Source organism: Oryctolagus cuniculus, chromosome 2, assembly GCF_051225735.1.
Source record: "Oryctolagus cuniculus isolate XC-2025 breed Fujian yellow rabbit chromosome 2, ASM5122573v1, whole genome shotgun sequence".
Classification (NCBI taxonomy): domain Eukaryota; kingdom Metazoa; phylum Chordata; class Mammalia; order Lagomorpha; family Leporidae; genus Oryctolagus; species Oryctolagus cuniculus.
This window is the reverse complement of record NC_142868.1, coordinates 51479032-51504111: the sequence shown is the minus strand read 5'-3', so window position 1 is coordinate 51504111 and position 25080 is coordinate 51479032. Positions and strand designations below refer to the sequence as shown.

Here is a 25080-nt window from a genome sequence, read left to right as displayed (position 1 = left end):
CAAAAACTAGTAAACTAAAACTTATAAAAACTAAAGAAGCTGCTTCATATCACTCTAACTAGTGGCAAGTTTAGTTTAGAAAATATTCATGCATGTTTGAGTATCTATTTTAATAATACAACATTCTGCTGTGTTTTCCATATCACAGTTATATAAGGGGCCTTGAAAACGTTCATGGAAAATTTGTATTATGAAAAAACTATGTATGGATTTCAAAAATTTTTGCACCAAAATAAATGTGCCTTTTAATTCCATTTTCCAAGAACTTTTAAAAGTACCCTCAAATACTGTCATTCATAGATCCATCCATGAAATGTAACCCTTACAGCTTCTCTGAAGTACAGCAGGCTTATCTTGTATTAGCTTTCCAGAGATTTCAATAGCAGACTGAACAGGGATTTCTTTGTCCAGGTATCTCCTGATCTCAGGGGTTGGCCCTGCTGAGAACCGCGACTGCACCTCTGATTTGGAAGTGGCCTTTGGATGCGAATCTGTTTCTAGGTTATCATGAAGATGTTTAGAAACCAGCTCCATTGTTTCCAAGACTAAGACTGCAGGAGTTTAACAAGAGCCCCATGGGTGCTCCCTCCCCTCGCCACAGGATCATTACCTCTTTGTCTGTCACCTCCATTCTCACTCCCTCCTGCCCCCTCCCCCAAGGCCTTTTGTTTCTCCATGAACCTCTGATTGTTAGAGCTACTCCTTGAGCGGTGGCGCATTCCTAAAGGCTGAGCCTCCTTCCTGGGACAGCTCCTCTCTGCTGTGGCCAACCGCAATAGGGCCTGGGAACAGAACCCACTCATTTCTGACTCTCCACATACCGGAGGTGACAACCAGCTGGGCAGTGCTGGTTACGGAGCCGTAATCATTTCTTGCAGAGCATGTAAAGATGCCTGCATCTTCAGGAAAAGTCTCAGCGATTACCAGGGTGCAGATCTCCTCTGGAGGGGAAGACAGCAGAGTGAGTCGTCAGAACGAAGCCACAGACACTCTTTGTACAACAAGCACATTAGGGAATGATTACTACAGAACTACTTCACAAAAGCGGTCACAATGAAACTGTTTACATTTGATGCAGCAGTTTTAGGGATAATAATGCTTTTTTTGGTTAAAATAAAAACCTATATAAAAATTTTTATTTGAAGAAAGAAGGGAGATAAAGGGAGAGAGAAAAAAACAGAATGAATTCCTGTTCCCTGGTTCACTTCACTAAATAGCCACGATGCCCAGGGTTGGGATAAGCCTGGACTTGGCTACAGCTGGGAGTAGGGAACTCAATCCAGATCTCCCATGTGGGAGACAGGAACCCAGTGACTTGAGCGATCACATGCTGTGTCCCAGGGTCAGCAACAGCAGGAAGCTAGACTCAGCTGTCTGAGCTGGGATTGAACCCTGGTACTCCAACATCGGGTGCCTGTATCTTAGCCTCAGTGATTTTAGAGAGAAGTGTTAAAAACAAAAGAAAAAAAAGAGAAATATTAGTTTTCTCATCTACAAAAGGAGATATATATTCCTAGTGGGGGGTACCCATGAAGACAAAATGATGTGTCTGCAAGTGTATAACTGCACTTCACATGTGGAAGATGCTCCCGTCGAGTTTAATCGATTTTATGTGGAAGTTCTTCCTATGCAATCTAGCTGCCTCTCACTTCTGCTCAACTGAATGCAGATTTCCTGAAATGCTGACAATGGGGAAAAAAGAACATGATCTGCAAATATCTGATCTGCAGATAATTACTCCAGATGATACGTGGTGTGGTAGTGGTGCATAGCATGAAAAGCCCAGGTTCAAAGCAACTGTCTGGGCTGGAATAAGGGTCCCACCACATCTTGGCTTTGTGACTTTGGTCAATCTCCCCAACTTCTTACCTGTAAAATGGAGATAACAACAGAGCCTTCCTTACAGGCTTGCATTATTTATGACATGTAAAATTAACCACCATGAGGGATGAGGATGATGAAGATGACAATAGCTAAAAGCCCTTACTATAACTTGGTACCATCATCACACTTAACATAGATTAATATGATTTAATTGTTATGTCAGCCTTACAAGTTAGGTAGTTATTATTACATTTTTATTTATTTATTTTTCTACTTTATTTGAACAGCAGTGAGAAAGAGAAAGAGAGACAAAGAGAGACAAAGAGAGATCTTCACCTATTGGTTCACTCCCCAAATGACCCCAAGAGCTAGAGCTGGGCCAGGACCAAGCCAGGAGCCTGGAACTCCATCCAGGTCTCCCATGTGCATGGCAGGGCTCCAAGTACTTGAACCACTATTTTTTGCCTCCCAGAGGCATTAGCAGGAAGTTGGATTGGAAGCAGGGGAGCCAGGACTAGAACCAGGCATTCCAATATAGGACAGTCTCATTCCAAGTGGCATCTTTTTTTGTTTTTTAAAGATTCATTTATTTTATTGAAAGAACTACACACAGAGAGAGAAGGAGAAGCAGAGAGAAAGAGAGAGGTCTTCCATCTGCTGGTTCACTCCCCAATTGGCTGCAACGGCCGGAGCTGCGCCGATCCGAAGCCAAGAGCCAGGAGCTCCTTCTGGGTCTCCCATGTGGGTGCAGGGGCCCAAGGACTTGGCCCATCCTCTATTGCTTTCCCAGGCCATAGCAGAGAGCTGGATTGGAAGTGGAGCAGCTGGGACTTGATTGGTGCCCATATTGGATGCCGGCACTGCAGGCAGTGGCTTTACCCATTATGCCACAGCACGGGCCCCCCAAGTGGCATATCAACTGCTTTGACAAATGTCTTCCCTGGTGATTATTATTATTAATGCATTTAATTGACTGGACACTGAAGCACAATAAGCCTGATTGATTATCCCAAGTTCACCTAGCTGGTAAGTGGTAAAATCAGGATTCAAACCAAGCTGGGCTCCAGACTTGACACTCCTAAAAACCACCTATTCTTATGACGTGACATATTGTGCTTAGGACAGTGCATAAGTGTAGTAAATGCTTTGTGGACAGGAGATGTTAGTATTAAAAGGAAGCTCTATCTATAGTATATCAGCTGTTTTTAGATTGAATAATTATCTTCATTGTAGCATAAAATCATATATCTGGATAGAGTAAGACTCTATATTACAGATTTTTCTGTAAAATGTGGTTGCAATTATGATGTCTTTGAATCCATGCCCTTTGTAATGTGGCTACGCAGCTCCTTTCATTAAGTGACACAGCCCTTGAAACTTGACTGCCCACGCAAGTTGCTAGAATATGGTAGAAGTGATGTTATGGCCAATTCCAAGCCAAAAGCCTCAAGGATAATTGCCATTTCTGCTCAGTCTCTTGGAACCCAGGTCGATCTGCAGATGGACAAGGCTGTGCTAGCCTGCTGGGGGAGGAGACCACATGGAGCAGGCAGACACCATTCCCAAAGAGACCATCCTAGCCTCACTAACTCATTCCAGGCCAATCTGCAGGCTGACCACAGCCATCCTGAGGGAGTCCAGCCGAGACCAGCTGAGCCCAGTGCAGACTACAAGAACTGCCCCACTGAGGCCAAGCCAAACGGCTGACCCATACAATTATGAACTAAACAAATGGTTGCCGCTTTAAGTCACTAATTTTGGCAGTGCTATACTGTGTACCATGTTAACAGACATAGTTTGGTAAGATAACATTCTTCTCTTCCAAACTCCTTCACTGACCTCCTGCCAAGAGCAAACTGGCAGGATCACAGAGCACCGCTGCTGCCCTCAAGCTGACTGTCAGCGCTGAAAATCGCACGTCTACTGCGAAATGATTTGTGCTTCCAATACCAGAGGGAAATAAGGACTGGGCAAAAGGGCTACCCTGGAATAAAAACATTTTTGTCTATTAAAAGATAGCTTTAAATGTTTAGATTTAAAAAAATGAAAATATAAATAAAGTGAAAAATTGCTCTTCATAATCAGATACCCCTTAATAATCTGATTCTAGAAATATAAAGTCTATTGCATGATTCTAGAAAAAAATGGGTGTACCTATTTCAATTTTTTTGACAGATAGAGCTAGACAGTGAGAGAGAGAGAGAGAGAGAGAGACAGAGACAGAGAAAGGTCTTCCTTCTGTTGGTTCACCCCCCAAATGGCCGCCATGGCTGGAGCTACTCGGATTCAAGGCCAGGAGCCAGGTGCTTCCTCTTGGTCTCCCACGCAGGTACAGGGCCCAAGCACTTGGGCCATCCTCCACTGCCCTCCCGGGCCACAGCAGAGAGCTGCAGAGAGCTGGACTGCAAGAGGAGCAACCTAAACTAGAACCTGGTGCCCATATGGGATGCCGGCGCCGCAGGTGGAGGATTAACCAAGTGAGCCACGTTGCTGGGCCCCCCTATTTCAAAATGTATCCAAATATTATCAAGCTACATAGCTTTTGATGTATCTTTACTGGGTCATATCTGTCTATTTTTATAGGGTCAAGGAATATGCCCTATGTGCATCACTGCATTTTTCTCCATTTCTCACTTCATCCTTGGGCTTTATCCCACACCTAACTAAGCCTTACCCCACCCCCTGATCATGCTGATGATAATCTGCTCAGCAGACTGTTAAAGGTAAAAAGCTAAGAATTCTCTTCTTTTGAAATATCAAGTTCCTTCATGAAAGACTTTAATGGTCAAAAGCTTTCGAGAAGTTAGCTCAGTGATGTAGGTCAAGGAAACTGTTTTCTAAGAGATATTAACACAGATTTCAAGTTGCAGGAGTTATGAAAACACAGACCTCATTCTTTCAGGGTATTATTCAACAGGATGTGAAAAACAGTTCACTGTAGGACAGAAAATGGATAAGAGAGTTTAATAAAGATAAATTGAAAGAACTGAAATTATTTAGTTAAAAATAAAGAATGACAGAAGGATAAACACTTAAAGACTCCACTTAAGAAGTATCTGCATAACCAAACACTTAGATGCAGAAAGAACAGTTGTTGCCAGGGTTGGAAGGCGAGATAATGGGGAATTTCTGATAAGTGGACATTCTGCTTTATCATGCAACATGAAAAAGTCCTATAGATCTGCCATATAACACTGTGTGTACTTACAGTAATATAGTGTAATGATTTAAGAAGGTAGAGTCTAGGTTATATGCCTCTTAGCATAATAAAGAAAAAAGGGCAATTCAATACATATTAAATATTCTTCCATTCAAATGCTAATTTAGGTAAAAACATTGCTATAAGTAACACAAATGTAAAGAAATTAATATGCAACAAGTTGCTCAAATAGTCTCCCATCTTTCTAGAAGAACAGAAGGAATAACTTTACGGTCAGTAAGTGCAGCAGGCGAGAAGGAAGGGTCAGTGAATGGAAGGACTTGTTACTGAACGGCTGTAAGATGTAAAGATTTTTGAAGTCAAGTCTGGAATTTCCTTCCAGAACAGCTTATAAAAACCTTTGGATTTCATCAATCTACTTCTTGATTATTTCCAAGAATACACTGTCTTAATGTTCTGTAGCTGCAGATATGAAGATAAAAATCCCTAGATGCTGCCCTCAAGTTGTTTGTAATCTCGTTTAGGGGTGAGACAGATGCTCTCACAAGATTTAAATCCTCAGGTCTACTCCAGCTCCAAAAGTGAACACTCTCAGTGTTCACATGCAAGGAGGATTTTTCTTTAGGCCTCCTTTATTCTAAATTGTGCTGTCCTGAAAAGGTAGGTAGGTCAATTGCCACCGAAAACGTTCATCAGAAAGTACTAGCTTGCCAAAAGTTCATGAAATGCAAAATGGAAGTAGCAAATACGATCCAGATTCCAGGATGGCTGTATAGGGAAAAGGGGTGCTGCTGGTGACCAGGGGAGGAGAGCCGAGAAGGGCATTCCCCGGGGAGAGTTGGCGAGCCGTCCGTCCGCAATGGGAATTCTACAGAAGGAAGAGGGACGCTGTGCAGCAGCGTGGGAGGTGTGGAGGCACAGCAGCGAGTGCAGACGCCACACACAACCGCTGCAGCCCCTGGCTGCAGGAGATGCCAGCAGCGAAAACAGACTGCCGCAGCTGAGTCACCAGCGATACTGCCTGAGGGAGTACCTTACGGACCACACTCACGTTAGTCTTACCTGGAGCCCTAGCCGGGGCCAGGGTACTCACCTAATCCAGTGAAGGGAAAGCCCGGGCAACCAGCAGGGAGAAAGCGCCATCTTGGCAGCAAAAGAGGCTGCAGGAGCTTGCGCACGCGCAAGACCAGTGCATTTTACCAGAGGGGAAAATCTGCGTTACCCACAGACTTTGAGTCTGGCTGGGAGGTTGACAGGGGGCTGGGAACCCATGTAAGACTGTGAGGGGCTCCAATCTCCTCAACCCGTCAGAGGCTCCTGGGCTAAAACTGCCAAGGCAGAGCACCCACAGCTGGCTGGCTCCGGGGACATCTCTGCTCTCCGAGGACAGAGCAGGCTCACAGGGCTGAGGGGATACTCATCACCCCATGACTGTGGGAGCCTTGCAAGCTATGGCTGTGGGAAATCCATGACCGCAAATAGGGCACAGGGTGTATCTGGGGCTTAGGACAATCACGTTGTCTGGCGGCAGAGGTTCAGAGCTCCTTGACTGCCTGAGGTAGTTTGTGACAGAGGGTTCCTTGCTCACAATGAGGACCACAAAGATCTCTAGTGTGGTTCATGCACCAGCGTGGACGTGGGATGTACCCACTGTGGGCTAACCCCGATCATTTATCACCCTGGAACAAAAGAGGTGAGGATGTGATCAGGCAAACAGGCATGATCATACCCTCTCTCCCGCTGATGATAGAGAAGATCTACCATGCAAAACTTGGGCGTCACCCTTGATTCTCACCTCACCCTTGAGCATTGACCAGAGCTCATTGGCTACACCCAGCATACTCTTCCAGGTATTCACTGAAGAAGCAGACACTCCACTAACCAACAGAGGCATAGTTCAAGGGTAAAACACATTAGAGGGGGCCAGCACTGTGGTGCAGCAGGTTAAAGCCCTGGCCCGCAGTGCCAGCATCCCATATGAGCACCATTTCAAACCCCAGCTGCTCCACTCCCAATCCAGGGGAGGAGAGCCGAGAAGGGCTCCCTGCTAATATGCCTGGCAAAGCAGCAGAGATGGGCCCAAGTCTTTGGGCCCCTGCACCTACGTGGCAGATCCAGAAGAAGAAGCTGTGGCTCTTGGCTCCAATTGGCTCAGCTCTGGCTGTTGCGGTCATTTGAGGAGTGAACCAGCAGATGGAAGACCTCTATCTCTCTCTCTCTGTCTCTACCTCTTTCTGTAACTCTGTCTCTCAAATAAATAAATCTTTTCTTAAAAAATCCCATTGGGGAAAAAACCAACAAGTATTTACACCAGTGCCTAAAAATAAATGCAGAATAAAAGAAATAAGAAAAAGGAAGACAACATGACTCCCCAAAGGAACACACTTCATTATTAGAGTGTGAAGACAAACAGACTGATGAAATGCCTGACAAGGGATTCAAAAGAATGATAGCAGGATTACAAAGAAGCAATGAGAAGCAAATTCAAAACTTAAGAAATTCATATATGAAATTGAGGAAAAATTCTGCTGGAAAATAGAGATTTTGAAGAGAAATCAAACTAAAATACTAGAAATGAAGGAATCAATATACCAAATAAAAATACAGTGGAAAGTCTGAACAGACCTCACAAGACAGAAGAGAGAATATCCAACCTAGGAGACAAATCTTTGGAAATAGCTCCATTGGACCAAAAAAAGTAGAAGAAATTAGACAAATTAAAAACATACTATCAAATGACCCAACATACAGATCTAAGGAGTTCCTGATGGTGTGCAAAGAGGCCCATTCAATGAAATAATTATAGAAAACTTCCTCAATTTTGAAAAAGAAAGGGGCATCCATCTACAGGAAGCACATAGAACTAACTCCTATAGATGTGATCAGAAAAGATCTTCACCAGGACACACTGTAGCCAAACTTTCAAAAATAAAACATAAAAGATTCTAGAATGTGTGTGAAAGAAATGCCAGAGCACCTTGGGAGAGGATCTCTAATTAGACTCACAACTGATTTCTCATCAGAAACTCGACAGACTAGGACAGAATGGAGAGACATAGTCCAAGTCTTAAGAGAAAAAGTCTGTCAGTGCAGAACACTGTACTCTGCAAAGCTCTCATTTATGAATGAAGGCAAGATAAGACCTTCCATAATAAACAGAAACTGAAAGAACTTGTCACCACTCCTCCAGCCTTACAAAAGATGATTAAGGATGTGCTACACACAGAAACATAGCCACCACTGTGAAACAGTGTGAAGGCAGGAAATCACCAGTAACAGTACAAAGGAATTATAAAGGAAACAATAGGAATATTCATGAAGAAATGGCAGGGCCAACTACTTACTTATCAATAGTAACCTTAAATGGAAATGGCCTAACCTCTCAGATTAAAAGATACTGGGCCGGCACCGCGGCTCACTAGGCTAATCCTCCGCCTTGCGGCACCGGCACACCGGGTTCTAGTCCCGGTCGGGGAGCCGGATTCTGTCCCGGTTGCCCCTCTTCCAGGCCAGCTCTCTGCTGTGGCCCGGGAGTGCAGTGGAGGATGGCCCAGGTGCTTGGGCCCTGCACCCCATGGGAGACCAGGAGAAGCACCTGGCTCCTGGCTTCGGATCAGTGCGGTGCGCCGGCTGCGGCGGCCATTGGAGGGTGAACCAACGGCAAAGGAAGACCTTTCTCTCTGTCTCTCTCTCTCACTGTCCACTCTGCTTCTCAAAAAAAAAAAAAAAAAAAAAAAAAGATACTGACTGGCTGAATAGATTTAAAAATTAGACCCATCTATTTTCTACCTACAAGAAACACTCCTCACCAGCTAAGATACAGGCAGACTGAAAATAAAGGGATGCAAAAAGATATTCTACACTAATGGAAAGCAAAAACAACAGGTTTAGCCATCGTAATATCAGACAAAATGGATATTAACACAGAAATTGTTAAAACAGACAAAGAATGGCATCATGTTATAATTAAGGGATGGATTCAATTGGAAAATGTGACTATAATAAATGTGTATGTACCCAATGCCAGGGCTCCTGGCTGTTGAAAATAAATATTAATGAAAATAAAGGGAGACACACACTCCAATAAAACAGTAATGGGAGACTTCCACACCCCACTTTTATCAACGGACAGAGCAACTAGACAGAAAATCAACAAAAAAATAACAGAGCTAATCGACACTATGGACCAAATGAAGCTAACTGGTATCTAGAGAACATTTCATCCCACAGTTGAAGAATACATATTTACATATTCTTTTCACCAGTGCATGGAACTTTTCTCTAGGATATACCACATGCTAGGACATAAAGCAAGTCTCAGCAAATTCACAAAACAACAACAACAACGACAAAACCAACTGAAATCATGCCATGGATCTTTCCTGACCACAATGGAATGAAGCTGGAAATTAACAACTTAAGATTCTCTAGGAAATTTGCAAACACATGGAGACTGAACAACACCCTCTTGAATGAAAAGTGGATCACAGGCCGGTGCCGTGGCTCAACAGGCTAATCCTCCACCTAGCGGCGCCAGCACACCGGGTTCTAGTCCCGGCCTGGGTGCCGGATTCTGTCCCGGTTGCCCCTCTTCCAGGCCAGCTCTCTGCTGTGGCCCGGGAGTGCAGTGGAGGATGGCCCAAGTGCTTGGGCCCTGCACCCCATGGGAGACCAGGAAAAGCACCTGGCTCCTGGCTCCTGCCATCGGATCAGCGCGGTGCGCCGGCTGCAGCGCGCCGGCCGCGGCGGCCATTGGAGGGTGAACCAACGGCAAAGGAAGACCTTTCTCTCTGTCTCTCTCTCTCTCACTGTCCACTCTGCCTGTCAAAAAAAAAAAAAATTAAAAAAAAAAGTGGATAATAGAAGAAATCAAAAGGGAAATAAAAAAACTTCCTGGAACCCAATCGAGATGACGATAGGACATATCAAAACTCATGTGATACAGAAAAGCAGTGTTAAAAGGGAAGTTTATAGCAATTGGTACCTACATGAAGGAATTGGAAAGGTACCAAATACATGAGCTACTGATGCACCTCAAGGATTAGAGAAACAACAACAAACCAAACCACAAATTAGTAGAAGAAAAGAATAATTAAAATTAGAGAAGAAATTAAAAAAATTGAAACTAAAGCTACAGTACAAAAGGTCAGTGAAATGAAGAGCTAATTTTTGGAAAAAACTTAAAAAAAGAGGGGGAAGACCCAAATCAATAAAATAAGAGATAAAATGTAAATGTAACAATAGATAGCACAGAAATAAAAAGAATTACTACAAATGCCAACATACTGGAAATCTAGAAGAAATGGACAGATTCCTGGACACATATAATCTACCAAAATTGAGTCACATAAACATAGAAAACCTAAATACAGCAATAACTAACACAGATATTGAATCAATAATAAAGACCTTTCAGACAAAGAAAAGCCAAGGACTAGACAGTTTCACTGCTGAATTCTACCAGACTTTTAAATAACTAATTCCAATTCTTCTCAAACTATTCCAAACAACTGAAACAGAGGGAATCCTCCCAGATGCCTTCTATGAGGCAGGGATCACCTTAATTCCAAAACCAGAAAAATACAAGAAAGAGAACTACAGAATGACACATCAGAAAGATCATTCGTCTGACCAAGTGGATTTATCCGTAGTATGCAGAGATGGTTCAACATATGCAAATCAATAAATGTGACATATTACATTAACAAATTGAAGAAAACAAGGCATATGATTATCTAAATAGATGCAGAGAAAGCATTTGATAAAATACAACCTCCTTTCATGATAAAAACTTCAACAAATTGGGTACAGAAGGAATATTCCTCAACACAATCAAGGCAATATATGACAAACCCATAGCCAGCAACATATTTTTTTTTCTTATTAGACAGGCAGAGTTAGACAGTGAGAGAAAGAGACAGAGAGAAAGGTCTTCCTTCCATTGGTTCACCCCACAAATGGCTGCTACAGCCAGCGCAATGTGCCGATCTAAAGCCAGGAGCCAGGTGCTTCCTTCTGGTCTCCCATGCAGGTGCAGGGGCCCAAGCACTTGGGCCATCCTCCACTGCCCTCCCAGGCCACAGCAGAGAGCTGGACTGGAAGAGGAGCAACCAGGACTAGAACCTGGCCCATATGGGATGCCGGTGCTGCAGGCGGAGGATTAACCAAGTAAGCCACAGTGCCGGCCCCAGCAACATATTAAATAGGGAAACATTGGAAGCATTTCCATCAAGATCTAGAACCAGATAAGGATGCCCACTTTCACCATTGCTATTCAATATATATAGTCCTGGAATTTTCAGTCAGAGACATTAGGCAAGAAAAAGAAATCAAAGGGATACAAATAGGGAAGGAAGAAGTCAAATTACCCATTTGCAGATAACATGATTCTATACATAGGGGAACCAAAAGTTTCCACTAAGAGACTAATGGAACTCATAAAAGACTTTAGTAAAGTTTCAGGATATACAAAAATCAATGGCCTTTATATATACAAACAATGACATGACTGAACATGTAAGATCCGTTCCATTCACAATAGCTACAAAAAATTAAATACCCTAGGATAAATTTAACCAAGAATGTGAAAGATCTCTACAATAAAAATTACAAATAGCCTTCAACCCTATCATGTCTACAAAATCCAAACAAAACCTACTATCTCAAGTTTCTTCCTTTTCCTTTCTAGAGCATTCTTCCACCTACTGGCCATGGCAATGGCCATGTCTCCCATATGGGCAGCAGGGGCCCAACCGCTTGAGCCATCTTCCGCAACTCTCCCAGGTGCATTAGCAGGGATCGAATGGGAAGTGGAAGTACCAGGGATCGAGCAGGTTATGGGATGCTGTGGTCACAGGAGGTGGCTTACCCCACTGTGCCATGACACTGCCTCACTTTTTTATTTATAAATTTGCACTTTTTGAACAGGTAATACAAATACAAGGTATAAAACTGAAAAGGTATAAGTAGGTACATGGTTCTCTACCTTTTAAATAATTGTTCAAAACATTTCACGATGTTTTGATTTGAAATTAAAAGTAGTTAAACACGTTTCAGCTGATATGTACTCATTATAACATGTTAAAAAGAGCAGAGGTATATAAAGAGATAGTAAAAAATTAATCTTAGTATAAATATTGTTTTGAAATACATACACAGAAGAGGTCTTCCAAAAAGGTCATGAAAAATGCATACTACAAAAAACTACACACATATTTCAAAAATTTTGCATGCAAATAAACTCATCTTTTATTGTAATTTCCCATGAACCTGTAAAGTACCCTCAAAAAGCATTTTATTTGGACAAAAATATGTGAAAAAATCACAAGAAAATATAGCAGTCTCTAAAAAGCTCAAAGATATTTATTTCAATTGCAAGATCCTCTGAGGTTTTAATATGCTCTTAGTTTCAATTGAAACAAAAGTATTTTCTTTTTTATTGAAGTGTGGTATCACTAACTACTTTCTGTGCTACAAATAATTTTTTAAAAATTGGCTAATTAAAAACTCAACCCTAGTTTTTTTTTTTATGAATACCTAGCACATATTTTTTTGAGATTAAGCAATATAATTAAATTTATTTTCCTATATAGTTATTTCCTAATTATCCATGGGCAGGTTGTTCATATTTTGGAATTTTTATAGCCTTTTGTCACTTAAATAATTAGACATAATTATTTAGTGTAGTAATTTTTATGAAACATGTATTTTTTTTTTAAAGATTTATTTTATTTTGAAAGACAGAGTTACAGAGAGAGGTAGAGACAGAGACAGTAGAGACATCTGCTGGTTCACTCCCCAGATGGCCTCTGTGGCCGGAGCTGAGCAGATCCGAAGGCAGAAGCCAGGAGCTTCTTCTGGGTCTCCCATGTGGGTTCAGGGGCCCAAGCACTTAGGTCATCTTCCACTGCATTCCCAGGCCATAGCAGAGAGCTGGATCAGAAGTGGAGCAGCCGGGACTAGAACTGGCGCCCATATGGGATGCCAGTGCTTCAGGCCAGGGCTTTAACCCGCTGTGCCACAGCGCCAGCCCCAAAATGTGTATTCTTGAAGAGCACACATTATTTATATGCTGGGACCACACCTGCAACAGGCAGTTTTCTGTATGCAATCCTGGGCCTCACTGAACTCATGATGATGACAGCTGACTTTGAAATGCAGATTTCACCACTGAATAAAAAATGTCTTTTAAATTTTATGATCGAAACAGACCTTGAAAAGACATATTTGGCATACCCAGGGTGAATATGAATTTATATGGATAACACACTACAGAACATTCTGCTTTCCTGGTATTTACCTAGATGGAAAACAAACCCAACTGGGTTCAATGTTAGTAGAATGTTTACATTCCGTGCTGGAACACTGATAATAGCAAAAGGAAAAATCTGTTCATTCCAATTCTGGATTCAAGTTTCATATTGGGGTTTATAATTTTAATGTTTTATTCCCATGAGTTATGCTCAAATTAAGACCACAACCAACCTCACAGGCAGCTGTGGTGTAAAATGAAGGGCCCGTGTAAACCAGGTGTGCTCACCTCTGCTCACCTGAGCCCCTCCATCAGCGCCAAAGATGCCCTATCTCAAGATGCATCCTGAGAATTGGGGAACGCCACTAATACCTGGTGTACAACTGTGAAGCATATTTTACACTTACGATATTCTTGGGCCCGGCGCTGCAGCGTAGCAGTTTAAGCTGCTGCCTGCAGTGTGGACATCCCACATGGGTGCCAGTTTGAGTCCCGGTTGTTCCACTACTAATCCAGCTCCCTGCTAATGTGCCTGGGAAAGCAGTGGAGGATGGCTCAGGTGCTAGGCCCCTGCACCCACGTGGGAGACCTGGAAGAAGATCCTGACTTTGGCTTGGCCTAGCCTTGGCTATTGAGGTCATCTAGGGAGTGAACCAGTGGATGAAGAGTGCTCTCTCCCTCTCTTTGTCTCTGTAACTCTGCCTTTCAAGTAAATATAGCTTTAAAAATTATAAAATATGGGGCTGGTGCTGTAGTGCAGCAGGTTTATGCCCTGGCCTGAAGTGTCAGCATTCCATACGGGTGCCGGTTCGAGACCTGGTTGCTCCACTTCCAATCCAGCTCTCTGCTGTGGCCTGGGAAAGCAGTAGAAGATGGCCCAAGGCGTTGGACTCCTGCACCCGTGTGGGAGACCTGGAGGAAGCTCCTGGTTCCTGGCTTCGGATCGGCTCAGCTCCAGCCATTGTGGCCAATTGGGGAGTGAACCATTGGATGGAAGACCTCTCCCTCTCTCTCTCTCTGCCTCTTCTCTCTCTGTGTAACTCTGACTTTCAAATAAATAAATAAATCTTTAAAAAAAAAGGAACAGGATTTAAAAAATTATAAAATAAAAAAGAACTCCATCTAAAAGAAAAGATTCTTACATTTTTCAAATCAGTGATTTTCAAAGATGAAGAAAAACTAAAGGACAGAAAAAAATTAACTGACATCTACAGGATCGGCTGGACCCTGCATCACTTTGGTTTTATTTCTATCCTACATTTGGCCCTTGATACACAGTCTATGATCTAGACATACTAGTATTTAAATATGTGTGGTGGTGTTTCTCAGACTTGCTTGAAGGGGAGAACCACCTGGGGCACTTGTTCCACCTGTTAAATATGTCGACTTTCTACTCCTCTCTTCTCCCCAAGAGATTCTGCTTCAGCAGATCTGGGCAGGGACAAAGATTTTTTTTTTTTTTTTTTTTTGGAATATGCTTTCCAGATGATTTTTAAAATGTTTATAGCAAATTTTAAACATTTATTTTTGTTTTTATTTGAAAGGCAGAAAGAGAAAGAAGCAGAGACAGAGACAGATCTTCCATCTGCTGGTTCATTCCCCAAATATCTGAACAGCCAGGGCTGGGCCAGGCCCAAGCCAAGAGCCAGGAACTTAATCCAGGTCTCCCACAGGGATGGCCGGAATCTAAGTACACGAGCCATCACCTGCTGCCTCACAGAGTGTGTATTGGCAGAAAGCTAGATATGAAGTACAGCTGGGACTTGGCCCACTCGCCCCAGTGTGAGATGTGAGTGTCCGAAGTGCAACTTAACCACTGCACCAAACACCTGTCCCTTCCAGGTGATTTTTATCACAAGGAAAATATAGAAAACCTCATCTTAAAAAATATTTCAAATATTTTTACTTGGAATACAGAAGAGGTACTTTTTTTTTTTTAAACAAAAGACCCTAGTTTAGTGGGAATATAGACTATGGCTATGAACAATAATTGAATGGAAAAACCACCATTTTACCTATATACAAAAGTAATCACAGATCATTAAAACTATTGTGGTATAACATTCTTTTTTAAGATTTAATTATTAATTTAAAAGGCAGAGTTACAGAGAGGCAGAGGCAGAGAGAGAGAGAGAGAGAGAGAGAGAGAGAGTAATCTTCCACCTGCTGGTTCACTCCCCCAAATGGCTGCAACAGCCAGAACTGGACTGGGCAAACCTGAAGCCATGAGCTTCTTCCAGGTCTCCCATGTGGGTGCAGAGGCCCAAGGACTTGGGCCATCTTCTACTGCTTTTCCAGGCCATAGCAGAGAGCTGGATCAGCAGTGGAGCAGCCAGGTCCTAAACTGGTGCCCATATGGGATGCTGGCATTGTAGGCAGTGGCCTTACCCACTATACCACAGTGCCAGCCCCAACATTCATAACCACTGGTTTCACAAAGATATAAAACAAGGTCTTAGAAAACTGTGTTTGCAGCGATACTGATACACGGGATTTTTTTTTGTCACACATATATATGTGTCTCACATATAAAAACAAACATAAGTGGTGTTTGTCTTTCTAGGTCCAACTTATTTCACTCAACACGATGTTCTCCAGTTTTGTTCATTTTGCTGCAAATGGTAGAATTTCATTCTTTTTTTTATGGCTGAATAATATTCCACTCTGTGGATATAACACATTTTCTTTATCCATTCATCTGATGATGGACACCCTGGGTGGTTCCAAATTTTGGTTATGTGAACAGTGCTGCTATAAACATGGTGGTACAGGTATCTCTGATACACTGTGTTCAAGTCTTTTGGGTGTATATCCAGTAGTGGGATTGCTGAATCATATGGCAAGTCTATTTCTAGTTTTCCACAGTGGCTGTACTAATTTACATTCCCACCAACAGTGTACAAATGTCCCCCTTTGCCCACATCCTCACTAGCATTTGTTATGCTCTGTGCTCTGGATTTGAGCCATTGAGACAGGGTGAGGTGATATCTCATTATGGTTTTGATTTTCATTTCCCTGAAGGCTTGTGATGTTGAGCATTTTTTCATATATTTGTTGGCCATTTGTATTTTTTTTTGAGAATTGTCTATTAAAATCGTTTGCCCATTTCTCAACTCAACTGGTTTTTTGTGTTGTTGTTGAGTTTTTTTTAAGTTGCTGATATATTCAGGTTATTAATCCTTTCTCAGAAAGGTGGTTTGCAAATGTTTCTTCCCCATTCTGATGGATGACTTTTCACTCTATTAATCATTTCCTTTGCTGTGCAAAAGCTCCTGAGTTTGATATAGCCCCATCTATTTAGTTTTGCTTTTGTTGCCTGTGTCCAAGAAGTCATTCCCTATACCAGCGTCTTGGAGTGTTTTGCTGTTTTCATCCAGCAACTTCAGAGTGTCAGGTCCTAAATTTAAGTGTTTGATCCACCTTGAGTTGATTTTCACATATAGTGAGAGGTACAGATCTAATTTTATTCTTCTACATATATCAGAGAGATACATTTATATCCAACTCAGTCCCATACGTATTTACAGCTACATGGATACTTTAAAAAGTCTGCATAGTTTTTTCTCATAATATGCATTTCCATTAACTTTTTGAGGATCCTTTGTATTTCAAATTTTTTACACCCAAGAAAATTTATCTTTTAAATCCATTTTTTTTTCACAAAAATGTTTAAGTACCTATATACAACATGAACAAACTTCAAGAAGTCTGTGGAAACGTTGAACTAAAATATGATGCACATTTTCCATGAACTTTTTGAAGATTCCTCCTATAATGGAGTAAAAGTTTCACAGAATATTTACATTTATAAGGTGCACTCTATTTTTTATTCTATTTTATTTTCAAACAGGGTATGCCATCCATTTTTGAGTCATTATCAGCAACTTTTTTTTGAAAAAAAAATAAGATTTTTATTTGAAAGGCAAAATGACAGAGAGAAGGAGAGACAGAGAGAGATTTTCAGATCTGCTTGTTCATGCCCCAGATTACCACAACAGCTTTCGCAGGCACATTACAGGAGGCAGGATTGGAAATGGAGCAGCGAGGACTTGAACTGGAGCCCATGTGGGATGCTGGCATTGCAGGCAGCAGCTTAACCCACTGTGCCACAATGCCATCTCCTTTATCAACAATTTAAAAAACTCATCCTCGGGCTGGTGTTGTGGTACAGCAGGTAAAGCTGCTACCTGCAGCACCAGCATTCCATATGGGCACCAGCTCGAGTCCTGGCTACTCCACTTCCAACCCAGCTCCCCGCTAATGAACCTGGGAAAGCAGTAGAAGATGGCCCTGGCTACTCCACTTCCAACCCAGCTCCCCGCTAATGAACCTGGGAAAGCAGTAGAAGATGGCCCAAGTTCTTGGGCCCCTGCACCCACGTGGGAGACCTGGAAGAAGCTCCTGGCTTCAGTCTGGCCCGGCCTTGGTTGTTGCGGCCATTTGGGGAGTAAACCGTCAGATGGAAAACCTCTCTAACTCTAACTCTGCCTCTCAAATAAGTAAAATAAATCTTTTTTTTTTTTTTTAAAAACCCTGTATAATCTACTACAGTTCCTATTTCAACAAACACTGGCATATTAAAATATGGCTGACATATTAAAAGCAGTGTCTGGCATATGAAGAAAAGCATTTCCAGATAAAGGTTTGAGAGACAGTGGTACAGTTACAGTTCACAACTAGTACTTAATTAAGAGGTGCATTTAAATGAAGGGAAACAACAGAACGACAGACAGCATGAGGTAATCCTGTGTTTTTGACCACACTGGACATAGTTCTTGGCTTCCCAATGAAAGAGGAAGATAGAAAGTGTGGAAGTAATTCAAGTTGGAGCCTCACATAAGATTAATCACTGGGAAAGTGAGATATATCTGGAAAGGTACAGGGACTGGGAGTTTTTAAATTGAATACATATGGCCACAGAATGAGTTAAAAGTGTACTTAACCAGAGAAGGGTAAAAAAAAAAAAAAAAAACTTAGAATTTGTTCATGCTGTAAGGCATTTTTGAGATTTACTAGCCCGGATCCCTTCAGGTTAGGTCCAAAGTGATTCTCTCACAGTCATGGCTAATGCATGTTGGAGCCGAAAGGCTGGAGGTAGGCAGTGTGCCTTCCACCCACATGTACTCTTTCCACCACAGAGCACCAAGCCTCTCCTAGTTGCTCTGCATTTTTTCCTAGTTCACAAGATAAGGAACCGGATGTAAAATGAGGTCACAAAAGATTTAAGGTGGGAAACTGGGAGTTTCCTGATCCTGAAAAATTTAATTGCTTGCCTCATTATTCAGATAATTCACCAGAAATGCATCCACACAAGGAGATGGCCTGTATGTCTTCTAAGATATGACATCCAGGGATTTCAGTCTTGGCTCTGCTTCCAATACAAGCTTCCTGCTAATGCATACCCTGCAAAGCAATCATGGTGGCTCTAGTACTTGGTCCCCCTGCCATCCATGTCAAGGACTCAGATTTTCCCTGGCTCCTGGCTTTGATCTTGCCCAGCCCCAGTAGTTGTGGACATCTGGGGAGTGAACCAGTGGATGGAAGATCTCACTGTCTTTCCCTGGCTCTGTGTTCGTGCATGTGTATGTGTGTGTGTGTGTGTGTGTGTGTTTGTAAGATGTGATACACTGGCATAGGATATGACTTGAGCCCAAGTGCAGTATAATGTTGTTACACTAGCATCACGCAAAAGTGAAGCCTGTTCTTAGGAGGTTTTGAGAAATGACACTCATATATTAACCGCCCTCTGGGCAGTGGGCCCCACACAGCAGTAGATCACCTTCATTTCCTCTTGGCAAATCCTGCTCAGAGCAGGGAAGCTTTCCCAGCTTCCAGAAAACACCAAGTACTTCCTGCCAGGATGGCCACAGACTGGGCCTCTGTGCAGAGCTCTCTCCCCAGCCTTGCTGCTGTCTGGAAGGGTCTTGGCTCAACCTTGGATCAGCTACGCCTGGAAAGCGGAGCTTCTGCGGACACTTAGAGAAAAGCCATTGCCAGCTCAATGCCCGAGAATGCTTCAGCTGTAAGCACAGAGGTAATTCTATGCCTTGAAACCTACATTGAAAACCAGCATAAGATTTTAGCCAGCAAGGAGGACACACAGTGGTCCAGGAGGATGACTTTAGAGTTCCTTTGGAGCCTTCCTATGATTGCGTGGCTATTTTCATCATTATCTTAAGAAAATCTGAGGTTGTATGTACAGCAGCCCTTCTAAATCAGAAAGCTCTTTAAAAAGTTTAATTTAACAGACCATGACACACACACACACAGAAAGAGAGAGACAGACAGACAGACAGACAGACAGACACAGAAAGATCTTCCATCTGCTGGTTCACCCCTCAAATGCCCACAACAGCAAGGGCTAGGCTAAGCCAAAGCAAGGCACCAGGAACCAATCCAAGTCTTCCACATGGGTGGCAGGGACCCAACTACTTCAGCCATCACCTGCTGCCTCCCAGATGCACGTTAGCAGAAACCTGGGGCAGCGAAGCAGTTAGGAGTCACACCAGGCACCCTGAAATGGGATGCGGGTGTCCCGGGCAGTGACTTGTGCCAAATGCCGGCTCCTCCGCAGGCTCTTATTTTAAGGACGCAATTTTATCATCTCTTCCTTTCACAACTTTGAGGGTAAGTTCAAAACCCTTCATGCAGTCTGTGAAGCCCTGGCTGGTCGGGCCCCTCACCCTGCGTGCCGAGCTCTGGGCACACTGGCTCTTGGGCGGCTCCTCCGGAAGCCTCACTCGCCACTCCTGCGCTCCTTGGAACCCTTTCTCACCCTGGAGTACTTACTGCTCTCCCAGTCTCCTTATATTTCCCTAAACGTGACTACCTGAGACACTTCTTTTTCACTAGACTTGGTTGGATTTATGATTTCTATGAGGGTATTTCAAAATGTCTGAAAAAATGGAATGAAAACTCACTTTTGTGCAGAAATTTTTGAAATCCATACCCAGTTTTGCATAAGAAGCATTTTCCTTGAACATTTTAAAGACCACTTGTGTGCATGGGTTTCAACATTTTATTCAAAAATAAACTTATCTTTCAATGCCATTTACCACAAACTTTGGAAGCGCCATCACATGCCATTTTAAAATGGTAAATTTTCCTTAGAGACATGTGTCACACTATAATTAGCTTATTGTGTAATTAGTTTGTTAGTTTCTGGTTCCCTAACTAGAGTATAAACTCTGAGGCCAGAAACCATCTGTTTTGTTTTGGCCATATTCTTAGCATGCAGTAAACAGCAGGCTCTCCATAATTATTTTTGAATAAATGCATGGGTGAAATCTAGATGGAGGGACAAAAATAAACTCTGTTTTCGAGAGGAATTCTCAGTAAGATCGATTTTCCTACAGGCTTCCTTTGTATACGTCCAATGTGAATGAACAGAATTCATTTTATATGAATTTCTGGAATACTTTTATGCATCAAATAAGCTGTCTGCCCATCTACAGTTGATGAGCTAGTGAACATCTAAAAAAAATTAGACTTAACAAAAGTAGTAACATGTTCTTTTAGTAATCTTCATGCATTGATATGTCAGTGATTTTTCCTAGACAGAACTCTAATCCAATGCTCTGAAGGTCTGGGTTTTCCTCTCTTGGAAACTTCATCCTCTAGTGACCTCTAGCTCACATTATGTGGACAGAAATGTTCGTCATCGTCTGTATGGCTCTGACATTCTAAAAATGATGAAAGCTGTGAGGAAATGAGAGGAGCCAGGCTGCAATATTGCATTTTCATCTGGTAGCATCTTTCTTGAACAAAGATCTCCAGGACATCTGTAAAATATATTTTGGTAAGGAATGCAAATCAGGAAATGACTGCCTATGTCAAATAAAGGGAGTTAGAGTCTTACTTATCTGCACTCCAGTATAAATGGAAAAATTTAAAGTTATTAATAACCTCAATTATGATCCCTTTTAATCCAATTTTCCTAAATTTGATTTCCTAAGGTTTTGACTTGAGGACATATAATAAATTACTAACTCAAGAAACTATTTTTACTGGTAATAAATTGTTTTTTACAGTTACCTAAAATTACTTAATCATAGCAGTATGTCCCAGAAGGCAACCCTGAATTTCATTCAAGTTCTTGGATATCCTTTATATTTGCCTAAATACAAACAAAAACATTTTGTTTGTGGGAACTCACCAAAAGATGAGACATCAAGGATAAGATTACTAGGCCCCTTGGGCAATAAGGGGACATTTTCACGATGTACATATATATTTTTTGATCCAGGATAACTGCAAAGAAATCCAGCTTCTATCTTTCAAACCACATAATTTGGCTGTCACAACTGATTAAAAAAGAAGAACTCTTGGATAAAATCAACATGATGAAATTCAAAGTGGATAAAATGTTGTACTTGGAGTAATATTTATTAATGACTTAAAAATTGTGAACTGCATCATATACAGAGAGGTCTATTTAAAATGTACAGTTTAATTAATAAAAAGCAATGAAACCCTGTGTGTCCATCTGGTCTAAGAAATAAAATATTTCAAATATTTCCAATGCTTTAGAAATGCCTTGTACATCCTCCCCAACTTTATTTGCCTTCTTGTTTTGAGATAACAATTCTTTTTATTTTCTTTCTAAGCTTACCACCCATGCAGGTATTCTAAAAGAAAAGGTGTTCTTTAGTTTTAAAAAGTTGGGTAACAAGCCCAAGTCTTGTGAAAAGACAAGACATTGTTGTCACTATCAGAAATAAGATCCCAGAAACTACCTTGGGTCAGAAACTGGCTTCAAAGTCCCTGTGCATTTAGAAAAGTCCCGGACAGGGACTCAGCAGGCAGGGTCATGAGCAAGCCCCAGGAAACAAGGCTCCCCTCACTGGGGCAGCCTTGGTGGAGGTCAGCACGACAAGAGTGGGTGTCCAGCTGGTAGAGCACGTGTGTCGTGTTTTCTGTCTGAACTCAGGATGGCCAACTTTCAGATCTCAGGACCAGGTCTGAGCAGAGTGCTTCTATGGGAGTGAAACCAGTGTCCTCCTCTAGAGGGAAGGGCAGGAAGGCCACGCAGAGTTTGGGTCAGGCTCACCACGCTGCCATGAGAGTTTGGGTCAGGCTCACCACGCTGCCATTCTGTCAGTGGGCTGACAAATGGGATGGATGGCGGTAATGAACCTCTCGGTGATGAAAGCCCCAGGCTGTCCGTCTCTGGAGCCCCAGAGCTCCAATCTGGACTTGCCATCATTCCTGAGGCACAGCTGCTCCCCTCCTGGGGGTTCCTTTGATCTCCACTTCCTGCTCCCACATGCACATCTTGCTGTTTCTAGGTTCCCTTGTTGTGGCAGAGCACATCCTCCCTAAAGAGCTGGGAAAGAAGCGATTTGAAACCTTGCAGTTCTGAAAACATCTTGGCTAGATCTCCACACAGAACTGGAGGTTGGCTGGGAGCAGAAGTCTTTAACTGAAGGTAGTTTGACTTTAGAATTTCATAGGCCCTGCTTGTCTGTGTGCCGTGTTGCTGCTGAGAAGGCCTGAGCCATTCAGATCTTGGGGTGTGTGCAGAACCCGACACTCGCAGAGCCATCTCCTCATCCGGACATCATGAAGTTCATGGAGATGGGCACTGCTCTGACTGCACTGTCTGTTTTTCAATCTGGACTCAGACCTTCAGTTTGGGGAACTTTGTGGAAGGACTTCACTGATATCTCCTTCCTCTCATCTTCTTCCCATCCTCGTGGGACCTGGGTTATAAAAGTGGATCTCCCTGTGCTGGTTCTCTGATTTCTCTGATTTTCTTACCCGTCCTCTCTTCCATCCCTTCCTGGGATTTTGCTCTGGCTTATGGGACATTCCCTGGGCTTCCAACTCCCCATTGCAAGAACTCCTTTCATTTTCCAGATAGTCTGCCCAGCCTTGTCTTAAATACCTTCTCCTTTTCACTTCTTCAATGCACTGAATTTCTTACCTATTTGAGAAGGGAATCTTTTGGTTTGTTAAGGATTTTTTGTTTTTTACATTTTGTCTTTTTTGAAACTGTTTTCTCCAAGTTCTTTTTAGAAGGGTTGCATGGCTCTTTCTCTGTCATCCATATTGGAGGTTTTTCCCCCAAAGTCTCTTGTCTCTGCTTGTCTGACATGGCTGTGAATCAATTAGAAGCTCTGGGTACACAAGACAAACTTGTCAAGTTTGGCCTACACTGTGGCATAATTTGGGTGGTGTCTTTGTAGGAGCAACTTCCAAATCATTATGTATTTCATTTTTCCTTTTGGGATGTTCAGATCGCCCAGAGAAGGGTCTTTGAGCATATGCTGAGACAGGCAAAGCTCAGAAGTCGGCACTGGAGGTAGGTGTGTACCAGGCATTTAGAGTGCAAAGAATCGCTCTGTTTCCTTTCTGGTACACACTCAGATGTGCTTTCCATCCCCCCTGCCCCCGAGCTTGAAAGACCAAATCAAACTTCCTTGATTCACGGGGTCTTAAAAACCTTAATATCTGTGTGTGTGGTGTTCCTGACTAGTTCCATTTATCAGGACTTATTTTCAAGGAATTTAGTACATATTTAGGTCTGAATAAGTTAGTTATAGTTTGAAAAAGTGCCCGTGAATTAGAATAAAAAATATTACCTTATTCTTAAATTACCACACCATCTTACTCATGAAGGGTGTGTGCATGTGCTGTGCACTGTGCAAAACTGCAGTCACCTTGGGCACAGCCAGACTCACTTCAAGTTCCACACTGATGTCCCTGTGTCACTGGCTATTTTTTACACACCAGTCAAAAACTCAGCTTCACCAAGGTGCAATGTCATAGAAAAGAATATGGGGAGGGGTCCAGCTAGCAGCCACGTCCTATCTGTCAGATATCCAGTATCAATGTGTTTATGGAAAATTTCAAACATGCTACAGCACTGTTGTCACTCTGCCATGCCATCAGGCCGTGGGGGCACCACGGATTTGGTACAGCCTGCCTCTTTTCAATGCACTACCCTAACCTGGAAGTCCCCTTGAGTTTTCCACTTGTAAGCACCCTGCTGACATCTCAACAAACACCTGTACTACCGCCCTCCTCCCACTCAACACCTCTGTATACTGAATTCAGCCTCATTTACTTCACCATCTGAATCACAGAATAAAAACATGGACAGCACTGTACAAGGTGCAGGGAGAGCCACGCTGGCTAGCAGGGACTCAGACTGGAAGGAGGAAGCACTATGCTTTCATGTGTGCAGCTTCTCTCCAGTAAGACACTTTCCTGTGTTTTTAATTTTGCATGCCATGAGACAGTGCCACAGAAGTAACCTGATACAGTTTGTGGCTGCTTCCAGACAGCTGAGTAAGAGCCTGAGTATTAACAGCTGTTCAATGAGTTTTCTACGCTCCCACCCCCAGACTGATCTTTGAAGGATTCAGTCAGTGTGAAGTCAGAATGTCAAAGAAGAAGGCCAGAGCAGGTAATGTGACAAGCGGATGTTGGTCTTAAGTAAGCTGACTAGCTATTAATTCACAAAACAGTCTGAAAAGATTTGTGATGCAAGCTGACTTCTGTCTAGACAGAGAGGGGAGTGTAAAACACATTAGACAGATACAGCACAGTAGTGACAAGAAAAACCTGTTTCAGTTGCACAAATGCATTGGGAGGGAATCTGCTATTTCCTTCTTTATCTGAATATCTTACCCCGAATGGGGCTCTAACAAGGTTCTAGTGAATTTCCATTCTATTTCTAGAGCTTTAAAACATTTTCTGATGAATAGAAGTAGAGAGTAGAACAGGGGTGCCCACAGACTGGGAAAGGTTAGAGAAAGGCATAGGAAGAGGTTGATCATCAGGTACAAAAACACAATTATTTAAGAGAAACAAGTTCTGGTGTTCTCTGGCACAGTAGGGT

The 25080-nt window shown here is 42.5% G+C and overlaps 1 protein-coding gene across 6 annotated transcripts in view; it reads right to left on the bottom strand.

Moving 5' to 3' along the window:
* The window catches only part of PALLD (palladin, cytoskeletal associated protein), a 458616-nt gene that overhangs the window by 213893 nt on the left and 219643 nt on the right, over positions 1–25080 (bottom strand). For all 6 annotated transcript variants that reach the window (XM_008249670.5, XM_008249661.5, XM_002709467.6 and 3 more), the window contains one exon: positions 822–941. In XM_008249670.5, the coding sequence (XP_008247892.4) occupies positions 822–941 (120 nt within the window). The remainder of the gene's footprint in view (positions 1–821; positions 942–25080) is intronic.